Source organism: Rhincodon typus, chromosome 33 (assembly GCF_021869965.1).
Source record: "Rhincodon typus isolate 14 chromosome 33, sRhiTyp1.1, whole genome shotgun sequence".
Lineage (NCBI taxonomy): Eukaryota > Metazoa > Chordata > Chondrichthyes > Orectolobiformes > Rhincodontidae > Rhincodon > Rhincodon typus.
In genome coordinates this window covers 29674505-29690908 of record NC_063364.1, presented here as the reverse complement: position 1 = coordinate 29690908, position 16404 = coordinate 29674505, and the positions used below count along the sequence as shown (strand labels likewise).

At 42.7% G+C, this 16404-nt stretch overlaps 1 protein-coding gene across 1 annotated transcript in view; it reads left to right on the top strand.

Annotated features, from left to right (window-relative positions):
- Nucleotides 1-4724: 4724 nt before the first annotated feature.
- smad3b (SMAD family member 3b) overlaps nucleotides 4725-16404 on the top strand; it is a 30539-nt gene continuing 18859 nt past the window's right edge. Inside the window, exons 1-4 of the mRNA XM_048616126.1 lie at nucleotides 4725-4918; nucleotides 6211-6345; nucleotides 8954-9028; nucleotides 10917-10970. Of these exons, the coding sequence (XP_048472083.1) occupies nucleotides 4834-4918; nucleotides 6211-6345; nucleotides 8954-9028; nucleotides 10917-10970 (349 nt within the window). The 5' untranslated portion in view covers nucleotides 4725-4833. The remainder of the gene's footprint in view (nucleotides 4919-6210; nucleotides 6346-8953; nucleotides 9029-10916; nucleotides 10971-16404) is intronic.

Below are 16404 nucleotides of genomic sequence, written 5' to 3'. Positions count from 1 at the left end.
AGTGGAGGACTTCTCTTTGTGTGAAGGACAGAAAGCTAAACTCCATAATCTCAATTTGCAACTTGAGTCAGTGCCTTCAGTGCTTGGGGTGGGGAGTGATGCAGTAGGAGAGCAAAGGAAAAGTCCATGTTCTTATCAGTGAGCTTGGCACAAAAACCCCTAAAGGTGAACCAGGGATGAAGACAGAAAAGTGAATAGCTTAGATCGCAAGGATGAGTTCTCATTGGAACTTAAGTCTGAAACTTCGTCTCACTTTTATTTAAAATGGAAAGAAAGGATATTTTAGTCTGGGTTTCTGGTTTCTTTAAAAGTATGAACTCTATTGAAAAATGTTTCAAACTCTGACCCAGATCTTACAGACTTGGCACAAATCCCAGAGTACTAAAGAACCTCATAATTAGGCAACATTTGAGAAAGAGCTTAGACTGTTATTATGATGTGTGACAGCTTGCCCCGTGGTGTATCAGCAAACACTGATTCTCTCTCAGTTGTGTTTGCTCAAAAGAAGCCTGGTCAGTGCCACACATCCTCGATGGCTAGTTGTACGATGTTTGTAGGAGTATAGGTTTCAAAGCACAGAAGGAGGCCATTTGGCCCACTGATTTAATGCTGTCTAAGGCTCAATGTGTAGCACTCTTTCAAAGCCACTTCAGAGATTTCAGCAGAAAGTTCTCGGCTGATACTCCCAATACAGTGCTGAGAGATTGCTACACTGACGGAGATGCCATCTTACAGAGGCTTCGTTAAACAGAGTCCCTCTCCGTCTCTTCACCTGGACATAAATGCCTCATGATTGCTTGTTGAACCAGAGCAAGGGAGTTTTCCCCAGTTCCCTGCCTAATATTTATCCCCAAGTGATGCTGTATCTGGCTTGTTAGGAAGTGAATGTCAATGACTAAATCTGGCCATTATCAAGTTGCCATTTCTAGGAGCTTGCTGGAGGCAAATGGGTTGCCACGTTGCCTATTTACTATCATTAAAATTCAAAACTTCTCATTGGCTGTAACATGCTTTGGGAGGTCCCGAGGTTATGAAAGGTGTGATAGAAATCTAAATCTCTGTTTATTTGTGTTATGCCGGTATGCTATACATTCTGGCTTTGAAATACTTGATCCAGCTCACTGTTCAATGAGATGCTGATTGCTGCCTTAATATCTGATTGTACTGTGTATGAGTTAAGCTGTCAATAAGATTTTTGTTTTCCATCTCTCATTCTCCTGCTATCAATGTGTTGATTTTTTTGGTTAGGTTGAGTGCTGTCTATTGGGTAATGGTGAATGTTATCATGCTTCTGCAAATTTATAAAATGTATTAGTGGGCACGGAGATTGAAAGCATACAGTTGAGACAAATGCTTCTTGTAGGGGTGGACAGCTCTTCTCCTGTCCTCACTCAAATGTCCACAAATGGGACCTTTCTGAGCAAGGCTGCTAAATTGTGGTCAGGTACTGGTAACCTGACCAATGGGGGAGGCGACAGCCAAGTGGTATTATGACTAGACTGTTAATTTAGAGATCCAAGTAATGTTCTGGGGACTCGGGTTCGAATCCCACTACGGCAGATCGTGGTAATTTGAATTCAATAAAATCTAGAATTGAGTCTAATGATGACCATGGATTGATTGTTGGAAAATTCCTCTGATTCACAAATGGTTCACTAGGGAAGTGAATCAGCCATCCTTACCTGGTTTGGGCTACATGTGACTACTGTGGAGTCACAACTGGTTGACTCTTAACTGAACTCTAGGCAATTACTGAGGGGCAATAAATGCTGGCCTGGAACAATGATGCCCACATCCCTGAGAATGAATAATACATAAATTTACCCCATAATTTTCTAGTACAACTGAAACCAATGCCTTCATTCTCGTCCCTGATTAGAGATCAGTTAACACAATACCTGTAGTGGATCAGCTCTGGTGGAATCTTCCTGGTTGTTCTGCATTGGAGACAAGTGTCTGAGGATGTGTATAGATCCTGTATTTTGTTTGTTTTCCCCCGTTCCTAAGAAGAAAAATGTTTGTTGCCTTATCTGTGAATAAAACCTACTATGACTCAATAATTGTACGTGTCTCAGCTAAGCAAGTTGATTGTGCCCTGGCTGTGTTCCTAGTTTATGCACTTTGACACAACACCATGTTGGTCACAACAGAAATTATGCTTTGAGTTTTGATGCTGCTTGATGAGGATGTCGCACAGTTTTTTGCAGCATAAAAAGAGGCCATTGAACCCACTGGTTCCATGTTTTCTTGCCCTACATTGGCCCTAATTTTTTTGCAGCTCTCCTGAAGACATTAAGATACATCTGATTGCACTCTATACCCCATCAAAAGATGGTCCTGATACTGGCCTCATAGTTTGTGATGGGTGGCAAGGTCAGCATTTGTGGCCCATTGGGTGTCTTGCTAGTCCATTTCAGAGGGCAGCTAATGGTTGACCACATTGCTGTGGGTCCCAAGTCACATGTAATCTGGACCAGATAGTGGCAGCAGATTTCCTTCCCTAAAGAGAGTTTGTGAATGAGGTGAAGTTTGACGCCAATCAACATTAGTTTTCATGATCATTCCTACTGAGATTTCACTTTATTTTGCTTCGTTAACTGAATTTAAGTTTCACTAGCTGCTATGATGGAATTGGAGCCCATGCTTACAGACCATTAGCTTGGTCTGACCAATGCATTGAAATTATCACTATAACATTGTCATTCCATTTCACCACACCACAGCCCCTCAAACTTCAACACACCACAACCCCCCAAAAAAAAGAAAAGAAATGAGGTTCATTTTAACACGTCCAACATGACTCCTCTTTTGCACAAAGTTGTGTTTTTTGGTCTGGCGAAAAGTCATGTTGGACTTGAAATGTTCTCTCCCGCTTTTATAAATGAACAGTGACTCTGTTGTGCTAATGGAATTACTTTTTACTCGTTGAATAATACACTATGTGACCACCTGATTCTGTTTAAAGGAAAGACTTGCATTTACATTTTGTCGTTCTGAGGAACAGTCACCGACCTGAAGCATTAATTCTGATTTTTTTGCACAGATGCTGCCAGACCTGCCGAGCTTTTCCAGCAACTTCTGTTTTTGTTGCCTTTCATAACCCCAGGGTGAGCCAAATCATTTTGCAGCCAATGTGCTCTTTTTGAAGTGGTAACCAGTTTATGCACAGCAAGCTCGTACAAACAGCAATGAGAAAATGATCAGATAATCTCTGTTCATGATGTTGAGTGATGGATAAGTATTGGTCAAGACATTGGGAAAAATTGCTCTACTCTTCAGACTTCTTGTCCACCTGAGATTGTAGATGGGTCCTCTATGTAACAGCTCATCCATCAGCACCTTTTAACAGTGCAACTCTCATTCAGAATTGCATTTTTAATTCAAAACTACTTCAATGCTTGAGTTTCTTGAGAGGGATTTGAACCCACAGTTTTCTGACTTGGAGGCAGATCTGTTAACCCTGAGCCATATCTAACCACTTTGAGGAATTAGTTTTCTTCAAGGAAGAATCTGAGTTTTCTGTTGAAATGAGTTTGTAGCCCGTGTTTATACCATTGTTGAACTTAATCTTGGCAGTCATCCACTACTGACGGCTTTAATCTTATGTAGAGAAGGGCACAATTATGAGTTGTGAGTTGCTGCAGTGTGTATGCTAAAGGTGCTGCATTTTGCATTCTGTTGCGGAGAGGGCCTCCTTTGCCCAATCTTGCCTTTTTCATTTTTACAAATGTCTTGGGCAGCCAAATTAGTAGGGTTTGCTGGATTCCACTCTGAACACAGGGACACAGTGTGCTTTCATTCATATTATGATGATGTTGTAGAACCACTTGCCATTATCCCAGTGCAGAATTGTAGACCCACATGCTGCTGGACTAACATTCCGTTGGTTCCTGGACCTCTGCGTTTGTTTGCACTATAAATGAGTAGTCACAGGAAGGGAGAACTCAGAATTTGCATTTGGCTGCATTCCTGCTTTTAAAAGTGTCTGAAGAATCAGACAATGCATTGGAAGATCAGCATTGGCAGTAGAATCACAGGATGTTACAGTACAGAATTGGACCATTCAACCTATCAACAGTGTGCCATTGTATTTCTCAAAGAGGCACCTCATTTATTTCCACTTCCCTGCTTGCTTCCATTTACCACTTATCTGCATGCTTGACAACTTCTTCCATGATTATATTTAGCTTCATAATGAGAATTACATATGTAAACGTGCTACACTGTAATTACAATCCCACGCCAGTGGTGCATGGAAGGTGTGAGCCTTTCTGTGCCTGACTTAGTCCAGATGCTGCCCTAAACGTGTTCCTTTTTTAGGAACCACATTTCATCACCTCTGAGCATGACTCTCCCAAACAAACGTGAAATGGAAAGAAATGGTGCATGTCTGCAGCATTCCAATGTACTTTGTAATTTACGTTTATGTCTGTTTTAAGCAGCAGTAATTGACTGGTATTTTTGTGACTCATTCTTTATTGTTATTTAAGAGTTACTCATATGAACAATAAAATTTGATGCATGTTAAGATGTGTTTTTTTTCTTTTGTGGGATATGAACAACACTGGCAAAGCCAACATTTATTGCCCTTGGGAAGTTGATGGTGAGCTGCCATCTTCTACCATGGCAGTCGTCTGGTGTAGGTGCACACACACCGCTGTGAGTGAGTGAGTGTCCTGTTGTTGAACCCAAGTTGTGACTGACTTGTAACACTTGCATCTTAGGTCCCTGGATGGAAGGCTCCAAGTTTCCCATCGGAAGGGTCTGCCTCATGTCATCTACTGTCGCCTCTGGCGTTGGCCAGATCTCCACAGTCACCATGAGCTTCGAGCCATGGAAATGTGTGAGTTTGCCTTTCACATGAAGAAGGATGAGGTCTGCGTGAATCCTTACCATTACCAAAGAGTGGAAACACCAGGTGAGTGCACAGTGCAGAAACAACTCTTTCAATTTAATAGGTACATGTTGGTGTTTATGCTCCACACAAGCCTCCATCAAGCCCTACTTCACCTAACCCTATCGGAATATTCCGCCATTCCTTTCTCCTCCTTGCACGTATGTAGCTTCTCGTTTGATGTATTCATGCTTTATGTCTGCCTCTACTACTTCCTGTAAGACAGGTTCCATATTCTGACCACTGTCTTGTGGAGCAGTTTCTCCTGCATTCTGTATTGGTTTGTTAGTCACTGTATTGGCTGTATTAGAACACTTTATGACCTCTAGTTTTGGGCTCCATCCCAAATGGAAATATCCCCTTTCTGTCTGTTGTATTTGAATCCTTTCATAATTTTAAAGGCCACTCCTCAAACTCCTCTGCTGTAGTTGGTTCAGTCTTTGCTGATGGGCATTAACCAACCTCACTTTTATTGATGAGATGAATGTAAGAGGGAGTTTAGACTGTTGGGCGGCGATCAGACAACCTGACAGCAAACTGTAAAACCACAAGCAGTGATATCTCAGAACAAACATTGTAATGCTAGACAATCCGACGTGTGGAATGGGTTGATGCCAGCTACCCTTGCATGAAGTTGAAGAATGGGGCATGAAAGAAAGATAGAAATAATGTGCATTTGTAAATTCTTTATCATGACCCTCTGGTTATCCAAATTGATTTTCAGGAGCACTTGCTGAAGGTAAATGTATTAACCAGGAAACACACAACAACGTTCTACAAAACATCCAAGGAGCAGATGAAATAAGAGCAGGAGATGGGATTCTGCCCTTTGGGTGTGCTTCTCCTTTCTTGTGCCTCAATTCCACCTTCCAGCACAATCCCCATATCCCCTAATTCTCTTAGAGCCCAAGAATGTAGCAATGCATGTCTTGAATGTAATAACAAATGCCATTTAATTAATGAGGGAAGCCTGCTGGCTCTGACAGTCAAAACTGCCTGCTTTTGTAAATATGGCCAATTGACTTTAAACCTCAACTTGAAGAGACAACCTCTCAAATACGTGCATGATACTTTAAACACTCCCCTCAGCATTCCACCAGTCTCAATATCATTACTCAGGTTTTGACGTGGGGTCTTAAACTAAAATGTTTATGACTCAGAGGTGAGGATTTGCCAAACTGACACCCATTTGTTACTGCAAGACCCAAATATGGACTGGAAAGGACTTGACTTTAAATAGAGACATTGTGGCATTGGCCTCAGATAAAAAGAAAACCAAGTCCTCTCTATTGTTTGTGTGTTTTTTTATTCCACAGTTTTACCTCCCGTTCTCGTGCCAAGGCACACAGAAGTGCCCTCTGAATTCCCACCCTTGGATGACTACACACATTCCATCCCGGAGAACACAAACTTCCCAGCAGGTATCGAACCACAGAGCAACTATATACCAGGTACTAAATGGTACTTAACAGAACATTTCTGGTAAATTACTTTTCCTGTTATTTGTGACATTAGAAATGGAAATTATTCCATTGGCAGAAAAAAATTGTGTAAATACAGAGGAAAGTAATTGGCTCCGTTTTGGTGTAGAATCTAAAGGACCTTGCCTTAGCTTACACATCACAGTACCAAAAGCAGCAGGCTATGCACTTGTATGGATATTTAATATTGCACACAGCTTGTGAAAGTTTTTTTAAAAAGATTTCCCTCTCTTGCTGTAATAAATTGGTAAAACGAACACAGTTGTGGCGCATTGAAGTTTTTCGGCGAGTCTTTTAAACTGGTGTTAAAGGAGAATGCAGCATTTCAGGCCAGTTCCTTCCTTTCAAAACTGGTATTGTAATCTGAGAAATGACTGCTGTAAGGTAGATACCAAGCTGCTGGCATAATGGCTAAATGTGGTAGGCTTTCAATGTCTAAGGCCCTGGGTTCAGTTCCTGACCTGTGCTCAGTTGTCTGGGCCTAGAAGTGGCTTAACTTCTACAGTTGCACTCAGAGAATAGAAATAGTTGAGCTTCACCATGGAGCTGAAGACCACCAATAATTATTATGAATGGAAGGTGCAAAGGAGTTGCAAATGACCAATTTAATTGTTAGTTAGAATGAATCAACAAGTAGGAAAGCAGATCTCTGACTGTGACTTTATGACTACTATTGCACAGGCTGTACTGAGTACCAAACCAGTATCTAAAAATTGTAATGCTACTTAACAAGGCATCAAAGGAGTAGTGTCTCCAATACATCCTCCTCACTGCCTTTCCTCACATGTTAACAATGTGTCTGGTATCCATATTACCTCACCGAGGAGTGAATGTGATATACGTTCTTTAAGCCTTTACTTCCTTTTTATTGAGTTTACAATTTTCCTCTCGTCTTCTCTTCAGTTGAGAGAATTTACATTGATGAGTCATGCATCAGATTTGCCCTAACAAAGGATTTCCACCCAAAAATTCTCACCTGTTTGTCTCTTTAATTTGGGTTTTTTTTTGTTGTTACCTCAAATTATCAGCATTTTCCATCTTTTATACCAAGCCCTGGGTTCTGTTCAGCAACAGCAAATAGCACTTGAACGCAATCATTAGCATGCGGTCAATCGTTACTGTACAAAAAGTAAGTGGGCGGCAGATGACTGCATTATATTGTGTACAAAGCATTGTATTCTTTCCAAGGCTGTCTGATTATGTTTCTAGCTTGCATAAGAGACTGGCGACTGGCTTCTAAGATGAATGAGACCCAAATCCAGAGGATGTCCAGGGTTTGAGAAGTGCTTGATCTTGATGAATACCTTGCTTGAACTAATGCATTGAGCTAAAAATTGGTTTAAGCGTGACGCACAAAGCAGATAGTATTTCAGTCTGAATGTGAATAATTTAAACAAACACATACAGTGTATAAACATGGAATACTAAACCCAATTTGTTAAATGCATCATCTGTAAACCAAGAATGACAATGGTAAAGTAACCATTTCAGGATGTCACATATAATAGGGTCATGTTGAACTTTGGAATTGTCATGTGCAGTATGATGAAACTGGAGCTTGTGATAAAAGAGCAAAAACTATTTGAAAATCAATGGTCAAAGTAACAAATCTTCAGCGGGAGGATAGGTCCATTTGGGAGAAGAATGAACTCCAGTAAGATTTTGTGCCTTCCATCTTTGAAATGGAGTTTGCAACTGCTAGGTATTCTATTTTGGTAAAACAAACAAGGGCAGGACTTATACAATTAATGGTAGAGCCCTGGATGGTGTTGTAGAACAGAGAGACCTAGGAGTTCAGGTGCATAATTCTTTGAAATTTGCTTCACAGGTAGGCAGGGTGGTTAAGAAGGCTTTTAGCACATTTGCCTTCGTTGCTGAGACCTTACAAGTGTAGGAATTGGGACAGGATGAGGTTGTACAGGATGTTGGTGAGGCCTCTTCTGGAGCACTGTGTGCTGTTCTCGTTGCCCTGTTAGAGGAAGGATGTTATTAAACTGGAGAGCGTTCAGAAAAGATTTACCAGGATGTTACCTGGTTTGGAGAGTTTGAATTATAAAGATAGGCTGGATAGATTGGGACTTCTTTCACTAGAGCGTGGAAGGTTAAAGGGTAACCTTTATAGAAATTTATAAAATCATGAAGAGCATAGATGAGGTGAATAGCAAAGGCCTGTTCCCTAAGGTGGGAGAGTTCAAAACTAGGGGTGCATATTTTTAAGGTGAGAGAAGAACGATTTAGAAAGGACATGGGGGCAACATTTTTACACAGAGCGTGGTTAGTGTGTGGAATCAGGAAGTGATAGATGCAGGTGCAGTTACAATGTTTAAAAAACATTGGATAACTACATGACTAGGAAAGGTTTGGAGAGATATGGTCCAAACACGGGCAGGTGGGACTAGTTTAATTTGGGAACATGATTGGTGTGGACTAGTTGGACTGAAAGGTCTGTTTCTGTGCTGTATGATTCTGTAACTAAAACTTGAATCGAAACAAAATCTAGCCCAATCTCGGTCTTCAAAGTGTGGATCTGCATGTTATTTCATAGTATTTAAAATGATTCTTCTTTTCTCTTGGTTAGAGACACCACCTCCAGGTTACATAAGTGAGGATGGAGAAACTAGTGACCATCAGATGAACCATAGCATGGAAACAGGTAATGTGTGGCAAGGGAGTCGTATGTCAAATCTCAAAGATCCAAATTATGAAGAGAGCAGTGAGTGCGTACTGACCACTTCAAAGCAAGTAGAGTAGTGCTAACTGGTGACATGGTAGCGTGTGGTTAGAATCAGAGGAAATGTGAGCTGGTGATTTAACACAGCATTTCTGCCTCAGGAGGCAGATTTTTAACCTAAGACATTAGGCGCCTTTCGTTGGCAGAGTTGAGAGAGCTTTATTTTACATCTAGCTTTTCTCATGTGCGGTGTCAAAATGCCCAGTGTAATTCTGCCCCGATGTTTACTCCCCAGCTGTCCCTGGAATGGGGTTGGCAACTTTGGCTGGCCATATTCCTGGAGGCTTCTTCAAGTGACCTCCATCTTTCTCTCCCTTCCTTCTGTTCTTCCCACCCCTCATGCCCACTTGTCATTGGTTAGGCAGTATCACAACCCTCCTGGTGCATTGCCTTCCAAGCTACTGACTGTTCTCCCTGGGTGTTGCTCGCTGCTGTATTCTGGATCTTGATTTCCTGCTGAATTGAGAGCAATGTTCCGTCTCAGTTTTCATTGTTGTATGTGCCCTGTTTCTTACTAAGCATGGTATGTTCAGATCACTGCGCACCCATCCAGCCTAGCGGGAACATTAATGCAAGACAGTCATGCAGGTTTGAGATCCATACCCCAGATGTGTTGATTATTAGGGTGGAGGCTATCCTGTGCTACTTCACTAAGATTGACCACGTGGGTGAGTGCTGCAGAACTGAGCCTGCACATGCCCAATTGTCGTTGTGTAATGGGAAAGGAATACTGACTAACTTACCCTCCACCCCAACTCAATAATGCAGCCACACTGGTCGTGAAATTGGAGTTAAGGGGTGAATTCAGTTCAATGTGGTCAACATGGCTGAGAGCTAGCTCATTTAAATCTCAGCCAGTGTATTAAGGGAGATTATATTTTGTACAGGGGACTGTGATATAGTTGTAATATTGTTGGACTGTCAATCCAGAGGGCCAGGCGAATACTCAAGGATACAGGTTCAAATTCTACCATTCAATACCATGTGGAATTTAAATTTAATTAATTAAATTTTTAAAATGTTTGGCAATGAAAGCTGATCTCTGGAACAGGGATTGTGAAATTATCATTGAATGTTGTAGTTTGGGTCACTAATTTTTTTTAAGGAAGGAAATCTCCTGCCCTTATCAGGTGAGCTTGTGTGTGACTCCAGACCCGTGGTAATATACTAGACTCTTCGTTGCTGTCTGAGATGGCTGACCAAGCTTCTTTGTCCAAAGTAAATAGGAATGGGCAACCAATGCTGACTTGCCAGGAATAACCGCGTCTGTTAAAATGAACATACCCTTTTTTACTAAAAAGATTTAAAGATAAGCAAATACATGGAAATCACACACAGCCCACTTCTTAGCTGCTGGTGTTTATTTTCTCAATTGTGTCATGATTCAAAATTGAATGGAACTAGTTTATTTTATTGCAGAAGGTGAATGATCAGCCATAGTGTAGGCGATCAATTAATATTGAAGAAAGTGGGAGTGAGGATGATTACCTAACATTTGTAGAGGAAAGTGATAGCCGGAGGACTGAGGTGGCGACGAACGTAGGGAGACAGAAGCAATAATGTTATTTAATCCCTTGAAAATAAAAATACTGTTTGCATGTTATGCAATTTGAATCACTGACGTTATTTTCAATTTCAAAATTAAATATGGAAATATGAAATATTAGTCAATAAAGCCAATCACTCTTGTCGATTGCTGTTCTAAAGACAAAGATGGCATTTCTGATATTGTGAGTCAAATGAAACATATTTTTAGGAAATGAATTGCTTCCTAGCATTGATCTTTATTGTCGCTCTGTCTCCCCTTTAGGTTCTGCAGCTGATTTATCTCCAAACCCCTTGTCGCCCACGCATAGTAACTTGGGTGAGTTCTCCTGTAACTGAATATGCCTTGGGCTCGTCGACCCAATATATAATGATTAAAGGATTAAGCTTTCCTCATCTAATATGATAGCCATGGTAAAAATATTTGTATAGGTGGGGAAATTCAAAAAAGCATAGTCACTCACTGATCCATTCAGGAGAAGCTACTTTACAATGCGACTGATACGAATGTGGAACTCACTACCACAGAGTGCAGTTAGGGTGAAAAGCATTGATGAATGTAAACGAAAGTTGGAAGACGAAAAGAATAGGAGGATATAATGATGTGGTGAGATGAAGAGCGGAAGGAGGTTCATGTCAAGCATGATCAGCACAGACCATTTGGGCTAAATGCCTGTTTTGTGCTATAGACACTGTCATACCGAGAATGGATCTGAAGGACAGCTTCAGGTCTTTGTCTTCCTGGACTGATGCAAACATTGCATTGTAGAACAGAGAGAAAGTACTCAGCTCTTCAAACTAGTACAGGTTATCTCCGCAGCTTGATCAGAGAGGTGGCTTTGGAGGAGTGCAACCTCACTGAATTTACCCTGAAGTGTAAATGCAGCCAAAGGAACTGTGTTTAATAAACCTCTGCAGTCTTAAGTCCACAACTTGTTACCAAACCTTCCACTTCCTACAGACAAAGGGGATGGCGATGGGCACCCACATGAGCCCAAGCTATGCCTGCCTCTTTGTAGGATACATGGAACAGTCCCTTTTCTGTTGATGCACTGGCACTATACCCCACCTCTTCCTCCGCTACATTGATGGCTGTATTGGCACTGCCTCGTGCTCCCCTGAGGCGCTTGAACAGTTCATCAACTTTACTAACACCTGTCACCACAACCTCAAGTTCACCTGGACCATCTCTGATACCTCTCTCTCCTTCCTGGACCTTTCTGTCCCCATCTCTGGTAACCGCCTCGAAACTGACGTCTATTTCAAGCCCAGCAACTTCCACAGCTACCTGGACTACACCTCCTCTCACCCACCTTCCTGCAAGAATGTGATCCCCTACTCCCAATTCCTCTGCGTCTGCTCCCAAGATGGAGCATTCCACTCCCAAACATCCCCGATGTCCACCTATTTCAAGGACTTCAACCCCCCCCACCTCCTCCGGTGATCAAAAGTGCCCTCAATCACATTTCTTGCATTTCCTGCACTTCTGCCCTCATACCCCCTTCCCCCACCCAACAAAAATAAAGGCAGGATCTCCTTTATCCTCCTATATCACCCCACCAAAATCTGCATCCAGTGTATCATTCTCCACCACTTCCACCACCTACAATCCAACTCCACAACCAAACAGTATTTCTGTCTCCTCCCCTATCTGCCTTTCGTAGGGACTGCTCTCTCCGCGACTCCCTCATCTGCACCACACTCCCCACCACCCCCAGCACCTTTCATTGCAGCCTACACCATCCCCTCACCTCCATTCAAGGCACAAAACACATCTTGCATATCAGCCAGGGTTCATCTGTACATCCGTCAACTTGGTCTACTGTATCCGTTGCTCCTCTTGTGGCCTTCCCCTACACTGGTGAGACCAAGCAGAGACTCTGAGACCATTTCGTAGAGCATCTGTGCTCTGTATGCAACAAACAACAACACCTTCCCGTCGCCAACCATTTTAACTCCCCCTCCTACTCACTGGGTGACATGTCCATTCTGGGCCTCATCTAGTGTCACAGTGACACTACCCGCAAACTGGAGGAGCAACACCTCATATTCTGCCTCGGGAGCCTACAGCCCGACGAGCAGTTTTAAAATCTCACCATCTCCGCCTCATCCCATATCCAACCCTCCCTCTCATACCGCCTCCTTGACCTGACACAACCAGTCCATCTTCTCTCCCACATATCCACCCCACCCATCCCACTGACCAATCCCCACCACTCCCTACCTAAACTCACCTATCACCATGTTCCGACCCGAAATGTCAACTTTCCTGCTCCTTTGAATGCTGCCTGACCTGCTGTGTTCCTCCAGCTCCACACTGTATTGTTGCCAAAGGAGTTGTGTTCTATTCTTCCTCACTACCTTGGTACTTATGAACATATTTTTTTCCATTGTTTGTTCCTCCTCCTTTTGAAGACCAAACCCATTGCTCATATCCTAACTTGCACCAAGTCCCATTCACCCATTACCCCTTTGCGTTCTGACCTACACTTGGTCCCAGTCTGGAAAAACCTTGTATTAAGATTCTCACCTTTCAGGCCATGGCCTTGCTTCTTTCTTTTTTCTGAGATGATGCTCTGAAATCTTTGCGCTTCTCCAATTAAGATTTATCATGGAATCCCAATTTTCTTCTTTCCATCATTGATGGCTTTAGCTTTTAACTGCTTAACCCTGAGCCATGGCTCAGTTCGTAGCTGTCTCACTTCTGAGACAGAACATTATGTGTACAACTTTCACTTCAAATAGTAAGAGCATCAGCCTGATTTACATTCTTCAGTGCAATAATAAGGGAGTGTACACTGTCTGAGATGCTCTCTTTTGAATGAGACATTTAAATGAAACTCCATCCACCCACTCAGTTGAAGCTTAAAGATTCAGGAGCTCTGTTTAAAGATGAGTAGGAGTGTTCTCTTTTAATATTTATCCCTCAATCAACACCTCAGACCTCTGATAGGAACTAGTAGGAGCCTTCTCTGTACAAATTTGATGCTGTGTTTCCCAAATTACACTTCAGAAAACACACTATGGTCTGTAAAGCCTTTTGTTCTGCCCTGCAGTTTTGAAAGGCAGCATGAAAATACAAGCCAGTCTTTATTTCTTCTGCCTTTCTAATTGTGCTACTCAAAAGCTGTCTTGTCTGACAGCGCCCAGCTTAACAGAGACCAAAGGTGGAAGCTGTGGCCTTGGCACAAACTTGTAGCACATTTCACATACTAGTATCAGGATGAGTTGACAGGGCATGCTTGAGAGTTGGTGTTTTTCAAGTGACCAGAAAATCAAGGGAGGTTGGAAGTTCATGTCCGGGTCACGGAGTTTACTTTGGCAGCTGGCCTACAGTTTAAGCTTTGTTTGCCTGTCATGACTCAGTGCTGCTACAGTGCATCGTCCCACGGTGAACAAGAGGCTGTTGTTTGATGTTCAACAGCAGCGGCTGAAGGGAGATGCTTCAAGGCAGCTCTGTGTTTTACCAACCACTGCTGGGCAGGGCTTGACGTTTGAAAACTGTTGCTTCTAGCAATATACACACAAGATCTGTTTAATTGATACTTGAATTAAAGGTTTAATGCATATTGACATGGGGAAATTCACACTTCAAACTCCACAATGTCAACAAAGAACAATGTGCAGTTTGGAGGTTCCCAGATTGCCTTGTTGCCCCAGTACTTTACAGATAAACATGAACTCAAGCTTGATTGTTGCACTGTATTGAGTTAGTTGCTACCTGTGGACTTGGCATTCCTGGCATAAAAGAAGGGAAAAATCAACCCTAGATCTCTGTAAGGTGATCCAGCTTAGAAAGTGCTTGTCCGTGAATGTTTGGTAGGATAGGATCCAGTTCTATTATTGATGCCGTCTGCTTGCAAACACTCACTGTTTTTAGTGTTGCACTTGGAGAAGAGCTGCTTGAATTGGATGGTTCCCCAGTGAGACTGACGTATGTTGTCAAACCCCTGGTACTCCCTACCTGACAACCCTGGTGTATTGACACCACTCAGACTACAGCAGTTCAAGAAAGTGTCTCATCACCTATTTCTCAATGATGGATGGACAATGAATGCTGGCTTTTTTTGATTCATTCTCAGTGTGTGTTTCACTGACTAGGCCAACATTTACTGCCTATCCCTAATTGCCTGGAAAAGGTGGTGGTGAGCCACTAGTCAGAGAGGGAATTTTAGGATTTTTACCAAACATTAGATGAACGTTGATATAGTTCCAAGTCAGGGTACTGTGTGACTTGGAGGGGATCTTTTCAGGTGGTGGTGGTGCTCCCATGTATCTGCTGTCCTGGACTCTCTAGGTGGTACAGTTGACAAGTTTGGAAGGTGCAGCGAAGAGTGGGTTTTACAGAAACTTGTGTGAATTAGAGGATCTTTACCCATCCTTTACTGCACTTAGAATCAACTGGCTGGATAAGCATAGAATACAATATTATAAAATTTTAGCCTTTTTCTTCAATGCCCAAATACTGGAGAGAGACCAGAGGTTGGGGCTTATTTTGTTCTCACTTCCATGGCCTAAGGGCTGGTAGGACAAATGAAACTGCTGCCTAGTTACGGTCAGCAAACTCTGCGCAGAACAGGAATGGGATTGATCTGATATGACAGCTTTGTAGCAACTGGGATGTTCTTTTCCTACTCAGGGTCTCCCAAGAGCAGGTATAGCAACTGAAACAAACTCAAGGTTCACTTGGGATTCTGGAGCTGGTGACTAACTCCTGCTGTAGTGAGTAGAAATATTGCAATTGTGTGCCATGTAAGATGGGCACCCAGTGAATTGACAGGGGGCCAGTGTGGGACAAAGCAGAATAACCCGAACTCCACATGAAACTGGGTGCCTGACTTCTTGGAGCCAGCGGTCAGAAAATTTTAGAGTCGTATATTAGCCATGGAAAACGCCATTTCCCCCCTTAGCCTCGGGGTGGAGTTGCGAAATGTTCAGATACTGAATGAACCATCGTTACTTGTAGCTTGCAATAAACTGTTTAAGGTGCAGAGTCCTAGTCCTCTCACCAACTTGAACTGAGTGTTTGTGGGTCAAGAAAGGTATTGAAAAGGGATCAGGAATTTTACAAGCATCTGAACAATTCCAGAAACTATTAGAAATGCCATTTGCAGCTTTGATATTGTCCCGAGACCCGGTAACTCAGTCCCAATCAACTGTTAGTCCCTATAATAATATCACGTTGAATGTTTACTGTATTTGTGGTTGTAATTTATGCTTGTATTCAAGTGCATCCCTAGTTAGCCAGCTGTCAACACATTGATAAAGTTGCGTTTGAATTAGACAACCACTCTCTTCTGTTTAATTCTGTTTCCTATTTGGACCTCTCTGTTCCTGCTGTCCTTCCATCTCAGGCTTGCCACAAACTCATGAGCCTTTACAGTGGAGCTGAGTGACCCTGAGGTCAGAGATAGTAGGAACTGCAGATGCTGGAGAATCCGAGACAACAAGGTGCAGGGCTGGACGAACACAGCAGGCCAAGCAGCATCACAGGAGCAGAGAGGCTGACGTTTCGGGCCTAGACCCTTCATCAGAAAAGGGGGAGGGGAAGGGGGTTCCGAAATAAATAGGGAGAGAGTGGGAGGCGGATAGAAGAGGGATAGAGGAGAGGATAGGTGGAGAGGAAACAAACAGGTCGAAGAGGCGGGGATGGAGCCAGTAAAGGTGAGTGTAGGTAGGGAGTTAGGAAGGGGATAGGTCAGTCCGGGGAGGACGGACAGGTCAAGGGGGCGGGATGAGGTTGGTCGGTAGGA